This window comes from Misgurnus anguillicaudatus, chromosome 19, assembly GCF_027580225.2.
Source record: "Misgurnus anguillicaudatus chromosome 19, ASM2758022v2, whole genome shotgun sequence".
Lineage (NCBI taxonomy): Eukaryota > Metazoa > Chordata > Actinopteri > Cypriniformes > Cobitidae > Misgurnus > Misgurnus anguillicaudatus.
In genome coordinates, this window is record NC_073355.2 from 37040589 (window position 1) to 37058914 (window position 18326).

At 37.9% G+C, this 18326-nt stretch overlaps 2 protein-coding genes across 2 annotated transcripts; both read right to left on the reverse strand.

Annotated features, from left to right (window-relative positions):
* Positions 1-471: 471 nt before the first annotated feature.
* Positions 472-5510, reverse strand: wfikkn2a (info WAP, follistatin/kazal, immunoglobulin, kunitz and netrin domain containing 2a). The gene is made up of 2 exons (XM_055194762.2): positions 4976-5510; positions 472-3720 (listed from the first exon to the last, which is right to left on the reverse strand). Exons 1-2 carry the CDS (start codon positions 5183-5185, stop codon positions 2206-2208), a joined length of 1725 nt encoding a protein of 574 aa, XP_055050737.2. The 5' UTR covers positions 5186-5510; the 3' UTR covers positions 472-2205.
* A 4490-nt stretch (positions 5511-10000) lies between these two features.
* ankrd40 (ankyrin repeat domain 40) lies at positions 10001-17580 on the reverse strand. The gene is made up of 5 exons (XM_055194763.2): positions 17141-17580; positions 15797-15945; positions 15136-15723; positions 14726-14907; positions 10001-11970 (listed from the first exon to the last, which is right to left on the reverse strand). Exons 1-5 carry the CDS (start codon positions 17272-17274, stop codon positions 11824-11826), a joined length of 1200 nt encoding a protein of 399 aa, XP_055050738.1. The 5' UTR covers positions 17275-17580; the 3' UTR covers positions 10001-11823.
* Between the last annotated feature and the right edge of the window lie 746 nt (positions 17581-18326).

Consider the following 18326-nt stretch of genomic DNA (forward strand, 5'->3'; position numbering starts at 1 on the left):
CTATGCGAAGAGAGGTTTGGCAGCCGATCTGTAGTTATATAGTACACATTTTACACAGTAACGTTAGCTTATTGTAGTTTTTGAAACGTTTAAGCTTAAACTTAGGTTATCTACTTGTTGCTTATTTAGCTTGTTAAAGGATTCGGACATTTACTGGAAGTTACGTTTGTTCCACGAAAGCCATTTGTTTATGTTGTTACTGCTGAAACCGTCTATAGACGCACGCGATTGCGCATCTGGTCAGAACTTTACTTCCGGTTTCTGTTTGTTTATTGGTTTGACTAGTTGCTTAACTAAACTCTTAAACAAATACATTGTTGAAAATAAAAAAAATGTGGTTTCCTAGGTAATCTACGTGTGGTTTATTTTGCTTGTCATATAAATAAACTACTTTAAAAGGACTTTGTTGTTATTTATTCTTAGCAGAGGTTACCAGAAGTTATGTTTGTTCCACAAAAGCCGCTTGTTTATGTTGTTACTGCTGAAACCGACTATACTACAGTGTTTTTAATGTAGGTGTGAATAAAACAGTGTTCAAACCCTCATATATATTTTTGAATGGTTAACGTTATATGGCCTGGCATATATCTAAGGACCAACATAACAACATTTGCTTAATCACATGCATCTTCATTTCATGCATCTTGTGGTTGGTTTAAATATAATGTCAAGACCGTATTAACCTTGTATAATGTTCGATGCGCTTTTCAACAGGGCCGTAACCTCTATAGACATCAGTGGGGGCAGTGTTCCCCCCAAATATTCAGATTAGTGTTACTCTGATATGGGCTCTCTGCTTTAAAACGTTCATTCGATCCCACCAAACCCAGAAGAGACAGTTACATGCTTGCGTATCAAACCACCTGCCACACCATCATCAATAATACCATAAACGACAAAAACACTCATCGCCGGCTGAACTTGAGCTTGATTGCTTTACTTGACACTCGTCAACAGCTCTAATGAAACTTCCCCACTCGGCATTCCCAGCACCCCCAACCAATCCTATCTGAGATCCACGCCCCCTTCTCTTTTGATTCCTTTCATGAGCCTCTTACGGGGTCACCGATGAGACCCCATCAGCCAGCCTGAGGTAGCAGCTAACGGAGGCCCACCCTAGGGAATAAGCATGTGTTATCCCTCTCCCTCCCATCCAGCTCCAGTCAAAAGTTCGAAGCCGTGCCTTTAAAACCGAGAGCGGTGTGTGTGTTGGCTCCCCTCCCATGCCGGGTCACAGCTTGGCTGGAGATGGAGCTGTGGAGATGAGATGGCCGGGAAGCTGGGGGGAGGCGGAGGTTCTCACATGAAAGCTCGGTGGCCGAGGAGAGAGTCTTAAGCCAGACACAACACAAGGGATCAGACTGGCCCCCCATCCCCCTTCGTCACAACATTTCCCACCAGAGAACAGCTGGAATGTGACCCGTTCCGAAATCAAGGCCTGTACTGACTGACAATAGGATCCAATGGGGTGAGGGGTGGGACCGGAGATTTATCATAAAGTATCCCCCCTCCTATCAAAGCTCATTTAAAAAACCCTCGTAACCCACGACCACAACGACGAATAAGAAAGACATTCGATTGCCGATCTCTGAAGGTGTTCCATAAAAGTTTAATTTATTTCAACTGCTCATAAAATAATAGTTATAATCTCATTATATGTTTGCCATTGTATGGTTTGACATACTTTGTAAAGCATGCACATAGGACTACCTGTTTCAACTTATGGTAGTAACGTAAAAGTACGGTGTTAAAATAAATAAATGGAACAAAAACTAAAAGATGAATTAAAAATAAGGTGCAATAGTATTTAACATGTCATTTTTTTAGTTTACGAATGACATGGCTTTCAAATCGAATGCTTTCTTCATGAAGCATAAATAGTTAGTAAAGTTTAACCACCTGTTTCGACTGAAGTTCAGCGACTGCCTTGCAAGGCGTTCGTTCTGAGTCTGGTTTTATCCAAGATCTGAGGTTTTTAGTCAAACTAAAACGACTGTACTCGCACTACAACGTGTAGACGTAAATAAGATAATATGTTCATATAAAGTCATTCACACAGTTCAATTCACAATATTCATCTCTCCATCCTCCATGCTGCCAAATAGCAGCAATTTGACATGATTGTAGTAGTTGTAGTAGTAGTTTTTTACACAGCAAGACAAATCCGTATGTGACGTCCAAGGTTGGCATTGCATCGAAACTCCTCTAGTACTTTGCGTTGCTGAACTCCATCAAAATATCGCAAGGCTTTTTGTTGACGAGCTCACGGAGTTTACGAATGCGCCTTGCGGTTGACGCGACCACGAAGCTGTCGGGCTGCAGGACGGCCATGCCGTTGTGAACGTCTCCCATGATGATCATTTGACTTTCCGCTCTGGTCACGTTCCAACAGGGACATTTCCAATCCATATTGAGCAGCGTCACTTCCAGAGGTTCCTGCAGGAAGAACCGCAGTCCCATCTTCTCGTCCTTTAAGATCTCCTCCATGGTGATGAGCGCGTGGCCAGAATCGTGGTCTTCCTTAATCTCCAATATTCGCCCCAGGACCACAAAGTCACTCTTGCAGAAGCTGGGGATCATTTTCTGCCTGGGCTTGCACTGCTTACAGTTCTTGGTCTTGGGGAAGGGACACTTCTCCTCGCAAGCTTCCTGGCTCTCGAAGTTGTTTTTATTTCCGGCACACCCTCCGTAAACGAAAGGCTGGCATTTCTTAAGCGCAGGAAAGTAGGCCCAACGCGGTTTGTATGACTTGCAAGGCCCCTGTACGCTCGGTAAAGTGCATGGGGCGGCAATCTCCGATTTGCATGATGCCATGCATGACTCGTACGTGTCAAAATGGTTTTTGTTTTTGTCGCACTGGCTGTACGTGAAAGTAAAGCAGTTGTTGCCCTTAGCTTCGTAGTACCAACTAACGCTCTCCTCTCCGCAGACATCCATATCCGGTTCTTTCAAACATTCCTCAGGCGGTAAGCGAGTGATATTCATCACCGGTTTAGGTTTGGTCTGCTCTCTGGGAACCACAGAGAGCGGAAAATGAGCCTGGACGGAGCCACCCAGGTTTTTAGCAGTGCACGTGTAGATGCCCTCATCCTGGATTTGGGCGTTGTATATAACCAGCTGGGCGATGTTAGTAACCACTATGTTTCCAAGCACGTGGTTGGGTCCCATCACGGTGCTTTCTTTGCCTTTAATTTGCTTCTCCCAGGTAATCACCGGTTTCGGCTTACCCGTCACCTCACACAGGAAGCTGGCGGTTTCGCCCACAAACACAAAGTAGTTCATCGGATTGCTGACCATGATAGGTGCTTGAATATCGAGAGGGGTGGTCTGAAGATGAGCTGTGGTGGGTCGAACGGTGGTCTCCTCAGGAAGAGGGCTGGTGTTGGAGAAGCTAAGGTGAAACTTACAGGTGACTTCGGTGAGAGTGGTGCCCCTCGTGCAGGCCTCCGCATCTAAATAGCATTTGTTGTAGTAGGTCATGCCGTCCGAGGCGCAGATGAAACGGGGCTCTTGTCCGCAACGGTCTTTGCATTTACACACCGGCTGTCCGTCCCAGATGTCACACTCTGAACCTTGTTGCGTGCACATGAATTTGTCACAGGTGATGCCTTTGGGCATTCCCATAGGACCTTTCCTACCCCTGAGGTCCATGTAACGGGAGGCCACACAGCTCTTGTTTCCACAAACGTTTAAACAGCATTTCTCAAATGGCTCGCAGTCCTGGAGGAAGAAAAGAGGAACATTGATTGGAGTGTGTTTGAAGTTTGTAGAAGTTATTAGCCTGTCTGACTCCAGGCAGATCAGTTAATGGATTGACGTAGTTACAAAAATAAAATGTGTTGGTTTCAGGCTATAGTAAATGTTTTTTTTATTTAAAAATAATTAGACAAACTACATTTACATTACATTTATTTATTTAACAAATGCTTTTACACAAAGCGACCTAAAAATAAAAGAGAGCATTTAACATTAAGGGCATTGCAATAAAAAAATTCTGAATGTAAACAATGCTAATGTTTTACTAAATTAAATTAATTAATTAAATTGTACTAAATATTGTCCTAAATCTTTCCTTACTAAAATGACAATAGTTACCAATATTTTGTAAATTTAAAAATTATTTTTAAAAAGTCAAAATGGTTGTTGCTTTAGTAAACTTCTATTAAATTAGTATGAGATTCACTACTTAACAAAATGCGATTTTATATTTTTTCTTTATTTTTGTGGTAGCAAAGTTATCAGTTACAATTTCATTAAAGCACCAATAACTCAAGTAACTTTAGTTTTAATATAGTAAAAGTGCAGTAACCACGGTTTTTGACAATTTGTACTGCCATATGAAAACACTGTAATATACTTTAGTATTTATTATAGTAAACCGACTAAAAATTATAGTGTTTTACCACAGTAAATATTAAAATAGACATATAATTTGGTATTTACTCTACTTTATTAATTCACTATGTGAATATAATACCACACTAAAAGGTTATTTTTAACCCAGCATTTTTTACTGTAGTATACATTAACAAAGTGTAATATTTACTATAATATAAAGTAGTACAGTAGACTATATACTACAATTTATTTAAATACTGAAGTACACTAGTATTTTAGTTCTACTACAGATTTAATAAAAAAGTGTAGTAAAAATCCTAGATGCCAAAGTAATGTTTAAATATACAGTTTTTACAATTTAATATAGCCTAGTTAATACTACAAATACTATAGTATACATTAACAAAGTGTAGTAAATACTTTTATGTAGGCTTACTACAGCATAAAGTACTTCAATTTACCAGTTTAATATAGTAAATACTAAAGTATAGGCTACTACAATATTTTAGTTTTGTTTAGTTTTTAGTAGACCAACAATAATAAGATTTCACTACAAATATACTTCCACACTGGTTACTGTAGTAAAATCACGTGTAATGTTCATAAGTAAAGTCTCAGCATGTGATGATGTACTCACCTGGTCAGACTCGCACTCTCGCTCGCAGGTGCTCATAGCGTCCACCCACAGGTTCGGGTTCATCTCGTTTGGACACATCCCCGCGTGAGAATAAACCACTTTGGACATTGACATTGGCATTGGCAACGCTCTCGCGCGCAAGTCCACCCGCGAGACGCAAAATTGCCCGAATAAAAACCAAATCCATCTGGGAAACAGCATCCACCACATCTCCAGACGCGAGGAAAACCGTGCACGAGCGCGAAAAACTACAGTGCCCGACAAAATAACGCGTAAAACAGGAGAGAAATAAGTGTGGACGTTGGTAAAGTGCTGGACGTCTGATGTGCGTCTCGAGTGTTTGTGTGGAGAGGCGGAGGGGTCCACGCGCGCCCCGCGCTACATTCATTAATGCTGCGCGTTCAACCCCATTATACTTCACATTTAATCGAGTAGATTATAACGCAGGGTTTCGGTCTACATCCTTGACTTGTAGGCTACCATTATGTGGAAGTTATCAAATTATATTTATAAGATGGAGTGGCACCTCTATAAAACAATTAACTATCTAACAAGGCGTCGGAGTTCTGGTGTACTGCATACTGCATGAATATGGTATGCAGTAGTATTTCTATGTAGTAGTATACTACAGTTTATTATAGTAAATACTACTACAGTGTTTCATGTAGGTTTACATGTTTAATTATTCTTGAAAACAAATAAATTAGATTTTTAACAAATTAAATTAAATATTGCAATCTATAGTGCAAGTATGTGTAAAACAATATTAATAAATAATAACATAAAAACTACATGAAAGTACAATGTAAAGCTATTTCTTTAAAATGTTCATTTCCTTTGGTACATAGCATCACACTGGAAATGAGGGTGAAGTGCATTGCATTGCGGGATACAGTATTCTGGTCTACTCGAAAAATGTAGCAAGTCATTTGGGTAATCAATACATTAAATGTACTATACATTATAGGCCTATACATACTGCATATGCAGCAGGCATAATAATATGAAGGCTCGCTTTTGCAACGTTAACCTAATTATTCTGTCTTCACATTTTAAATGTTTTATTTTTATTTTATCAAACACGGTCTACAGAAACTTAATCACACAAAATCCTTTGGTTTTACCAGGGGATAGTGTCATGATGAGGTTTAAAGATACATAGTGTATACCTCAAGTAACAGCATATGAGCCATAAAGCCAGAAATTCAACTTGTACATTTTATTCCAATTTAAACACCATAAAAATGCGTTTCATCTGGGGGATTTATATCAATATTAGTGCATTTGGCTCTGTATGAACCCTCAAGACCATAATCGCTGAAGGTTGCTCTGACCTGAAAACATTACAAAAAATTAAAGTCACCATGAATCAGAGTTAATGTTGAGCCTGTTTTACATCTATTGGCATATTTCAAAATGTATTGGGCTATTCAACTGAGAGTCAAAAACCTGATTATGCATTACCAGGCATTAATTAATTGGCCAGGGCCAGAGAAACAAGATAGCTTGCTGACATCAGCTGAAACGAAGGGTTGTGTCAAAGGTGCAGCAATTTATTACGTATTGACAGCAGATTACAAAGACGAATGAGCGCAGATGCATATTAAAACCGGCAGTGTGTATTGAAAAAGTAAATAGGGTCCAAGGGGCAACAGCATATGACTAAATAAACAGCATACGGTTTGCATTAGTTGAGTTAGCTAAAAATTTAAACATAATGGGGAGACAACTTAAGATCCCCAGATGTCATAATAAAACCCCCTGAAGAACCTCTAGTAAATACAACCCTGCAAAACCATAAGTTTGGGTATATTTATAGCAATAACCATAATTATACATTTTTCTTTTATGCCAAATATCATTAGGATATTATATAAATATCATGTTCAATGAAGTTATATTGTGAATTTAATTTAATTGACTAGGACTACATGTGGAAAACATTAAAGGCATATAGATTTTTTGCACCCTCAGATTCCAGATATTTAAATTGTATTTGGACCAAATATTATCTTAACATCAATTGAAAGCTTATTTATTTAACATTTAAATAATGTATAAATCTCAATAAAAAAGACTATGACTGGTTTTGTGGTCCAGAGTCACAAATATCCTGTTTCTATACTCAAGAAACTTAAAGGAAAACACCACCATTTTTAATATTTTACTGTGTTCTTACCTCAACTTGGAAGAATTAATACATCCCTATCTTTTTTCAATGCGTGCACTTAATCTTTTACAGCGCGTCGTGAATGTGTTATCATTTAGCCAAGCCCCATTCATTCCTTAGGATCCAAACAGGGATGACTTTAAAAGCCACCAAACACTTCCAAGTTTTCACTATTTAAAGACTGTTACACGAGTAAGTATGGTGGCACAAAATAAAACGAGGCGATTTTTTTAGCGGATAAAAATAAGAACTATATCGTATGGCGGAAGAGCACTTAGTTTGCAGCACTTCGACCTCGCCACGCAATAACATCATCACTCCCGACGACTCAAACTTCCATTAATATTATTGCACCTGAGGTCAAAGTGCTGCCAAATATTTTATAAAGCAAAATATTGAAAAACGGTATGTTTTTCTTTAAAACTCTTGCAGGGATGAATGATGGAGTCAAGAGGAAGTTTTTTGTATAAAGTTAGATTTTTAACACATATAACATGTTTTTTAAGGTGCCTATACCTGTAGTTTTTTTTTTACTGGTTTTTATGTGTACCCCTTGTCAAAGTCACATGCAATCAGTTTAGCTTTTAAAAAATGGCATCAGTACAAATATTTTCGGAAAACTATCCACTATTATAAATACCAGGCGTATCATATCATTAAAATTTGACCATGATATTTAAAAGATGCTTGCTGATATGAGTTCCTCTGTAAGTTTCTCAAAGTGACTATTGGGTGAGATTATGAGAGAACTGTTCCCAGATCAGCAATCATTTCTCAGGTGCAACTGGATGTCTTGTCTCAAGATGGGCCCATGGAGAAGACAGGTGCATAGCGCATGCTAACTTCACCATACGGGGTAAAAGATCAAATTCAAATGTGATAAAAGTTAAAAACACAATATCCTCAAAGTTTTTAGGGATTGTTTGGATGTTACTTTAGTTTGATGAGAACAATAAATATTTGCATTGGATCACAAGCATTTTTTCTTTATTTTTTGTGCAAACATAAGCAATTGCTTCAGGGTTTGAGAAGACAATGTTCTCCAGTAATTTCCTGTGCTTTGTTCCATCTCGTCTCGTGTAAGAGGCCTCATGTGATCTATAGCGCTGAACCGGGTGGGCCTCGTTCCCTTAAAACTTTAAAAGGGTCAAAGGGTAGTTGGTGAAGCGAGTTCCTGTCTTGGGCTGTGGCAAAACAAATCCAAAGTATTTATTTCACAAATCTTTTCCGCAAGTAGTACCGTTATAATTCTCTATACTCTGAGAGGTCGATTAACCCTAAACTGCTTAAGAAAATGAAAACTTGATGTAGTTATTTGTAAGGATTTTAAAGTTCTTCTTTGATTCACTATCAACTGAAATCTCAAACTTTGAAATGATTGTTTCCAATATCACCAAAGACGATCAAATGCTTACTTACCAGTAAGTGCGTGAAGCAGATTTCTAAATTTCTCAAATTGACCAGTTAACATGTTACATTGGTAACTTGTAAACACAAGCATTTTATTTGTTTTTAATTGGCCCTTTTGTACTATATAATACTGCGTTTTAAGTCTCAGCATGTCCTGGACTCTGACATTTGCACACTTATATTTGATGCAATCCATGTAACATTGTTTCCATAAATTTTAACAAAATATAAAATCTAATATTCTCTCTGAATCCTCATCTCACTGGCTGCTGTAGAGCCCAGAGAAACACTAACATTTAAAATGCTGGGTTGTTTCATCCCACGATAGGGTAAAATATCAACAAAATTAATATAGAAAAGTCAATATATGTTCAAATAACAGTTGGGTTTGTCCATATTTGACCCAAACATGGGTTGAAACAATTCAGTATTTTTACTCTGTGTACTGAATGTCCAACAAGGTGTAATGGAGTAGAAATATTTCTCCTATTAGTTCAGGACTCTCATCTCTTACTGACACTAGTTGAAGCCTGTCCTCTATTGGTGATGTTTAGCAATGGCATGGTGCATTGACATTTTGCTAACTTTTGCTCCATGCTGTATCGAAGTATACGTTGGGTTTTTTCAAACAGCGTAAAAGAAACAAGCTCAGCCCATTATGATGTAATTTAACCTATGTGCTGGGTAATTTCAACCCAAAATGCTGGTTTTGTTTTAACTCATTGTTGGGTCAAATATAAACATTTTCTGTCTGGGTTTGTCCCTTTTTGACTAGGGCTGGGCTAAAGAACACAGCATTTTTTTTAGAGCGTAGTACATGATTTTTAGTAAATGCACATTTGAATTAAATTACAGGGAACACAAATATCTGGAATCAAAATGCATAGACAGAGTCAATTTGTATTTGATTTCTAGAACCTGTCTAATGATTTTTGTAACAAGTAAACTTCTTTACCAACTTAATTGTTCAGAAACACAGACATAAAAACTGAATTAACACTGTCAGAAATAAAGGTACAAAACTGTACCTTTTCTGTCACTGGGGCTGTACCCTAAGTTTCTGTTTGGTACCTTTACAGGAATACAAAGGTACCATACCCTAAGGACTTACATTGTTAGAAAAAAGTCAAAATATGTAACCTAGCTGTCAGTGGGGCAGCACCCTTTAACTCATTCACCACCAGCCTTTTTGAGAAAAGTTGCCCACCGGCATTTTTGTGATTTTAACAAAGTTTCACAAAATGATCTTCTATAAATATATAAACATACAAATTATATCAAATTAAAGAACACACCCTCTGCTTTCAAACAAACAATAAACAAACAAACAAAATGGGGAAAAACGTTTCATTACTTTTTCCACTTAATTTAACCACTGAAATATGGATATTCTCTTCAAACATTTTGAGCAAAAAGCTTAAAAAATTGCGTTTTTGTAAAGGAATTTATGTTAGAGATCAGACTCAGAATGACTATCCAACATAAAGGCATTTAAAATCAATCATTAAATCTTTTTAACTTCCGTTTTTGATAAATTCGGTTTGGCGCCATCTAGTGGATAAAAGCGGTATTACACTTTCACTTTGAAATTCGTCCAGAAAGGCATATTTATTAGTTAAATATTAACTCATAATTGACGAGATAACTCGTCAATGGCGGTGAATGAGTTAAGAAGGTAATTGTATGGACCATTAGGTACAGATATGTTAACATTTAGTACCAATATGTACCTTTGAGATACTAATATGTATTTTTGAGAGACTAATAAGCTCTCTTTGGTCCCAGTATGTACTTCTGAGGTACTAAAATGAAATCCTTATGTGCAAAGCTGTAATTTTTGTACCTTTATTTCTGAGAGTGAAAATAAACTCCTGGAAATGGTCAATTGTGCGAGCGATAAAAGAAGGAATAAAAATAGAGATGATTTCATTTTAACTAAAGTGTATACTTTCTTTAATTCTCAAATTCTAGTATTATACCATACTAAAAAAATTGCACATAAAAAAAATCAATAATTTAGTAGTATGTGTCTTTCAAAGTTAACATATGCAGCTGACGTTAACTTTAAACAACACAAGCAGTGTTAACAAATGTTAATAATAATAATAATATATGCATGGTTAAAGCCGAACCCGCCAACAAAACTACAAAAACTTTGTAATTGTAAGACAAATCTTTAGAAATGATGACTTCAGAGTATTGTTCTTACATTAACACAATCTCTATCAAGTCGAAAAACTAGTTTACAACAATGTAGTGTTTATGCATCTCCTCTAAATCTAATCTTAAAAAGTTGAATGCAGTATTAGCTTATAGATGGCACTACTGTTACTGCTATATCTCGAAACACACACCTTGTTTATCAATATGTGAGAATTAAGCATCTTCAATTCACAGAGCCAAACTCAAAAGAGGTCAATATTAAAATCAATGGAAGCTCTCTGCGGTTCAATATTATTTTATATCTTATTTAGCTCTTTTCTTGGGGGAAAATAATTTGCTACATTATTTAGGGACATTGACCTTCACATAAGATCATTCATCCGAAACAGTCTGTGCTAAAACAGCCTGCAAAAGTTATTTGGCTTACATGGACTTATTAAACAGCATTTGACATACAGCACTGAATTTCTTAATGATCAAATAAAAAAGAAACCTCCCAAATAATGGCAAGATTTGGTTAAAGTGCACAGCGAGCTGTCTGGCAACAAAACAAGGTCTTAATATCAAAGCATTTATGCCTTTACAAAACAAGCAGAAAATCCCAATAACAGATCAAGAAACACACTTGGCCAGCATCCCGAGACAGGACAGTGGACGACCAGTCGACCAATCGGGGTTGAAGGAACGCACCAACTCTTGCACAGCGACCTGATAGGAAGGCAAGGTCGTGAGACGGATCCAAACCCGTCCCAGGGCCGGAAAGTATGCAAAAGTGGTGGATTTGAATATTTTCCCAAGTCTTGAACTAAATAAATTTAAATATTCAAATTGGGCCAGTGGGAGGCAATGGGAATAGCTCGCACTCCAGACTTAAACCTGTTAAAAGCATATAACGCACTGGAGGAGGCACTGAGGAACCATTTGTTAATGAATAACGGGAATGTGTAAATAGGCTGGGATAAGGCTATCTTATGTATTACGACCCAAATGGGAAGTAGGCGGGAGCACATTTTGTGAACGAATTGAGTAAAGCGTTCGGGATTTAAGGAAGCAGGTCCCAGATAAACAGTGAGTCAGTTTGTTTTACAGTAGCACGAATATGAAGCTAGTAGGTGAGCCGGGAAGCCTTCATGTTGTAGCAGGGCCGATCGGTCAAACTCCCCTGACCTCCGGAGAACAGTGACAAGCCTTCGCTTTTCTCCAGGACGACCTCCAGCTCCTGGAAGTCCTGCAGTCTTGCCACATCTTTATCCTGCCAAAAGAAAGGACACGCATTCTTAATGGGGCAATATCTTTAAAAGTGTGAGCTGATATAACGTCATTCTGCATATGTAGCAGCATCTGCACAAAACAATAGTCTGAATTAGGGTGATGCGAATACTAAACTAAAATTAGTAGTTTATCTAAAGTATTGCTATAATAAAAGATATTTAAAGCTGGGATGGGGAGCCACATAAAAATAAAGATTACTTACAGATAACAACATGAAATCTGAAAGGCATAGTTATGTAGTTTTAAATTATAGTTTAAAGGGGACATATCATGAAAATCTGACTTTTTTCATGTTTAAGTGCTATAATTGGGTCCCCAGTGCTTCTATTGACCTAGAAAATGTGAAAAAGATCAAACCAGTAACTAAGTTTTGGTAAACCATTCCCTGCAAGCATGTGAAAAATAGGTAATTGAAAATTGGTTCCTTTTGTAATGTCAGAAGGGGATAATACCGCCCCTTAATCGGCACTATCCAACCACGCCACTGCCATTTAGTGCAGAGATCAGGGGCCTCATTTATAAACGCTGCGTACGCACAAAAGGCGGCGTACGCCACTCTCTATGCAATACTTGTTATTTATAAAAAGCAAACTTGACGGGAAAATGTGCTGTCCGTCACGCAAGCTCTGACCCAGGCGTACGCACAAAAACGGGTGAAATGAGAAATGGCGACACCGTCGGCAGATGGAAGAAACACGTGAAAGTGAAAATGACAACACTGCCTCTCATAAATAACATGAAGACTTCACAAAGCAAGTCTTACAATTAACAGCCTACACAAACACCCGTTTGATCGATCAGCAGTGAAACAAAAAAAATCAATCGAAAATTACAACAGAAATTCAAATGAACATATATTTGCTAAAAGAAAAGTGAAATATGTTCTGCAATAATATTGGCATGTTGTGCAATTCATCCTCATAAAGAATATAGTTAACAGAACGAAATAATGTACAAAACTGATATTCTCGTCAATGTGTCCGTCTGGCGGAGCAGATATAGATGCAATTGCATAGATAGATAATTAAGGAGATATATAGATAAATAAATCTCTCAAGTGCCTTTTTGGCATTAGTAATGCCCACACTGTGCCCTCCAAACAACATTTTTCTCCCCTTTTCCACCTCGCCAACAATAACTTCTACTTCACATTGAGTGAAGTTACGGTTTTTTGATTTCCTCTCTGTGTTTGCCATGATTTCGCCATCAACACCTATTAACTTGTTGGCGTTTCACGGACTATTTATAGGCAACTATGGGCGTGTCATGAAGCTGCAAAAGCTGCGCTACATTTAGAATTGATTGTGATTTATTAAGGGAAAACTGCGTAGGATGTGCGTGCGCACGGTTTTATAAATCCGAATATTTCAGTGCGTACGCGCGTCCTATGTTTACAAAACTCTACCACTGCATACTGTTTGATATAAATAAAATGCTTTACATGCCCCAAAATACAAACATCTCTATTTAAAAAAAAATTCGAATTATTATGGAGAACTGCTTTTACTCACTGTAAGAACAGAACCGCTCCAATGTGCATCTCAACAAACCTGGTCTATACATTAACATGTGAGTCGTGCAAAGGTAAAAGCAAAGACAGATATCTATTCAGGGGAACCTAAAACAAAACTGCAGAAGTTTAGTCTCTGCCCTGCAGGTGATGTACAATCTTGGGTTGATGTGTAGGCAACAGTACTATAGGGGGCTAATTTAAACGTTCGTGCCATTTAACCAGATATATTATCAGGGGTGGACATAATTTTTTTTGGCCTGGTTCTCAAAGGAGCACCTGGAGATGTTACTTGGTGCTCACATTATTCATGGCACCGACATCCTACATGCTGTCAACATCACTTATCTCCTGACTACACTCTTCGCCAAATCTCTTTGGTTAAAACATGGTAGACGATAATGTACATAAAATATGCCTGGGTATTGTTTTAAACCAACGTAACTTTTATAAATGACTACTAACTCAAATTGCAACAACACAAATAAATACAAAAGAACAAACATACAAATGAAATAAACAGTGCTGTTCATGTTTTCAGGCTGGTCTGTAGTTTTCAGGTACAGTACAGTAACGAAATAAAGTAATCAGATAATACTGCATAGTCTTTACTGTGTACATTGGATTAATCCTTATTAAAGTTAAAGTTATTTAGTCAAGACAAGGATATTATGATTATTTTTGTCTGTTTGATTACCGTAACATTAAAAACAGCATCAGGTTTATACTCTAAAAATGGGTGAACTGTCACTTTAAATGCATTGATCCGACACATTGTTACACACGCATTTTATTTCTCAACTGCTTATATTTATTTAATGTGTAAATACTTTTACTACTAAAATAAGCGCATTTTGAGATAATTTGGTGTTAAAATGTCCGCTCAAGGGCAAGAAAACAAACACAGAGTGTACTTGTGTTGCAATATGAATTACGTTCCAACATGTTTGGGAACAAAATTCAGCATGAAATTAAGATTGCACAACTACATTTTTCCAGAGTCTAGGCAAAAGGAGGCTAAAATAACAACATTGATTTAGTCAGAACTTCTTAAGTTACATGTGTGTTAGAGATGTACAATAATTCGATATCAATAAAATGTGTGTTCAACACGGGTCAAGGAGCTTCTTCCTTCCATAGTTTACTATTATTCCATATCTTGGAAAAATAAACAGTGAGACTTGTGCACAGTACTGTAAGTGATGTCACTAATATGAAGCTTTACCTTTCTGAGCATAGTGTTGGGCAGCTTGCGAATCTTCTCCACGTGCTCGGCGCTGATGTCCAGCTCGCGGCAGCACACGCGGAGGAGAGCGCGGTACGTCAGCTCCTGTCTGTCAAGTTCCACCTCGATGAAGTCGTTCTCTCTAACGGTGCTGTTCTGAATCCGTACTTTCAATACCAACTCTGAGAAGATACGACAAGAGATTGTGAATAAGGTGCACGTGCATTTAAAGAAAATATCTATGAGATTTTCAGCTGTAACGTATAGTAATTTTAAAGGCTTTTTGAGGAACCTTTCAGGAAGGTAGATCTACCTTAATGCAAAATTTTCAATCTCTGTTTCTTAAACTTAAAACCGATCTTTAGATACCAGACCAGATCTTCTTCAATCTAAAAAGGTTCTCACTGTACCTTGCACATTAACTGGAAAGGTGCTGGTGAAGAAGAAGGGCTGGAAGGCCGGCACAGAGCCGCTGAGCTGGGAGCAGTTGATCTGCTGGGGGATGGACTGCTGACGGGTAATGGTGCCGTTGGGAACCTGCGGCTGGTTAGTGGCGTTCCCGCTGGGGGAAGGAAGCGTTGGGCACACTGGCCCGTTCTGTGCTATAGCATGAGTGTGAGAAAACTCATGGTGGTTGGCGTGATGAGTCTCTGGGGAGAGCTCCATTGGCAGACCTCCGTTGACCACAGGGCTCGGCACTACGCCGTTCTGCTCCACGACGGGGATGTAGGGTAACTCCTGCTGGCTCGGGCTGTCTGTGTAAAGACTCTTAGGCTGTTGATGTTGGGTCGGAAGTTGTTGCTCTTGTGTCGGGGACAGGGTTGCTGGTTCAGACTCCAGAGGATCTGAATGGTTGTTGGTGCCATTCTGCGACACATGCTGTGCTATACTTAGAGTGTTTTTATCCATCTTGCTGTACAGGAAGGGCGGGTTGGACAGATAGTTCGGGATGATTGGCAGCTCGGGTTCTTTCAGTTCGGGAACATCCTCTTCTTCCACTAGAGAAAGATGATGGAGTGGGATTATGCATTGTCATGATAACCGAGATGTCTTTTTGATCTGAGCACATACCTCCGAGTAGTCGTCTGATTTCAGGCTTGGAAGTGAGTTGAACGGCTAATTCCTCTTTCGCAGTCAGAATTTCTTTGTCGGCTCCGGCGTTCAGAAGATACGCCACTATCTGTTTGTGGTTTCTTTTGCAGGCCCAATGCAAACATGTCCTGGATTAACAGAAGACATCAGGACATTTTAATCAGGTGTCATTTTCAATAGCAATAAAGTCATTTTTGCATACAGATTTTTTTGTAGATATCGATTTTCACAAAACAGATTATTTGTGGCCTGTCTGTGAAATCCAGGCTAAAGTCATAATCTAATTATGAGATAAGGAGCATCAAAATTTGATTTAGATGTTTGACATGACCTTACTCAGTCAATATTAAAGATATCAACGTTATATTTTCACAGAAGACCCTTTACGTTAAGTAATCACAAAAAATGACTTAAACTTGGTTTTCACAGGCAGGGTCACATTTAATAGCCTGCATCTACCCCAAACTATTTCAAGACATACGTCAACGAAGACCAAATCTCTTCATCCTACTTACGCCACTTGTTAATCCTGTTTCGCAATGTTGTGAAAACACCACAATGCTCACGCATTTCAGAGAAATTAACCCTTACTTAGTGTTGTCTCTGCATTTTAATACGAAATGGGCAAATCAAAGCACCCAGCTGTAAATATAGCAGGCTGTATTAAATGAGCCCATCACACCCAATTCAGACCATCCAGCACCCTATCAATAATCTAATGGGGGTGTGTCTGGATAATGAAGACATTTAAAACCTTAAGTGTTGAGGGTGAGGGGTACTGATGGGTGCATGATTGACAACACAGCCACATCTTTTCTATAATAAAGACGTGGGAGACTGCGCCCCCTGGTTACATATCTTGTCATTACAGTGTGATGTTTTAGCTATTACTGCATGCTCGGGTTGGCATGCTTGTCATTACTAAACTGTATCTATATACTATCTATAAACTAAGCTATATGTTACAATTAAAAATAAAGGAGGGAAAATTAAAAGACAAACTGTGACACTTCTGAAAATAATAGAAACCATTATAGAAATTATAATGGATTTAATGGTTATAATGGAGAATGTAATGGTATCTGAATCTCTGTGTGTTTCTACTGGTAAGGTGTTGGGTTTTATTATAGTGGGATGTTATGTGGTGGATATTGAACATCACAAATCTTACTGGAATAAGGCCCATAGAGGTATTTTAATGGTTTAATAGGTCAACAACTGATGGTTCATAGCACTATATGTAACGTAAACAAATAGAATAAATAAACAAATGCAAACAAATAAAACAGGACTAAATGTCACGTGGTGGGAGTTGATACTCACCATCCGTTAATCTCATTTTGAGAGTTGATGTTTACTCCGCTCTCCACTAAATTCTTCACCTCATCTATGTCTCCGATTGCACAGGCCTCTCTTAATCTCTCCTGCAGCTCTCTGTCCAGCGATGTCGTTGACATTATTCAAGTCTTTATGAATATAAAAGCTTCATGCAATCCGACACTGTGCTTGTGTAGTAGGAACCAAAATAGACGCTCGACTTGCTCTGCCGGGGACAAAACCGTGGTCTGTTACGGGTGATTTTAGATATGGATGAATACGAAATGTATTTAAAGTCTTTATAATCCAATCCTAGCTATAAAAAACAGTGTAATATATTCGGTTGTGTTTAAATAATCTTTCGCCGAGTACTACATTCCTCTCGCTACCGCCACAGCGCCCATATTGGGGACATATTTCGATGCAACACCTTGAGCGTGATTTTTGGTTCCGGCTTCGTATCGCTGAAAATGTTTAAAAACAAGATAAGAGTCCGTGCAGAGTTCAAAAGGGAGATAAAATGACTAGTTACATTGATGGGCTGGTTTACTTTATTGATAAGAGTAATTTAGCTTAGAAAAAAAAACAACAGCAACACATAAAAACCTTTTACTAGCTAACATAAGTGTCAAACTAAAAGTTTATACACAGTTGCTTTGACGACTTTTATTATATTTTAATATAGACATTATAAGATAATAATCTAAAGTAAGTTAATACATTATCAGATATTTTAACAGAAACCTGGCATTGTTATGAAATATACAGCTAAATTAATAAATCTGAAGGCTACTTACTGTAAATAATTTTTAAAATCGTTTACAGTAAACTGTATTTTAGAAATGTAAATATGAAACTATTCTGTAGATCAGTAACTGGAGTTCAGTCCAACCTCATCGCCATTGTGTCCCATGTATTGATAATCAATAGTCTTTTCTTATTTTCTTTTGAATAGGTCAGGGTTCAAGCATTGTTAATAGACAAAATATTTAAATCACTTGAGAAGGAAGACTAAAAATATAGTATTTATTATGTTGGCTTGACAAAGCCAACATACTGTTCTTCGATCTAAGCTTATTAGTGGTGCTTGCATTTATGCAAGGCATCACTATTACTATTGCTCATACTTATTATTATTAGTGGTGCTTGCATTTATGCAAAGCATCACTATTATTATTCGTCATACTTATTA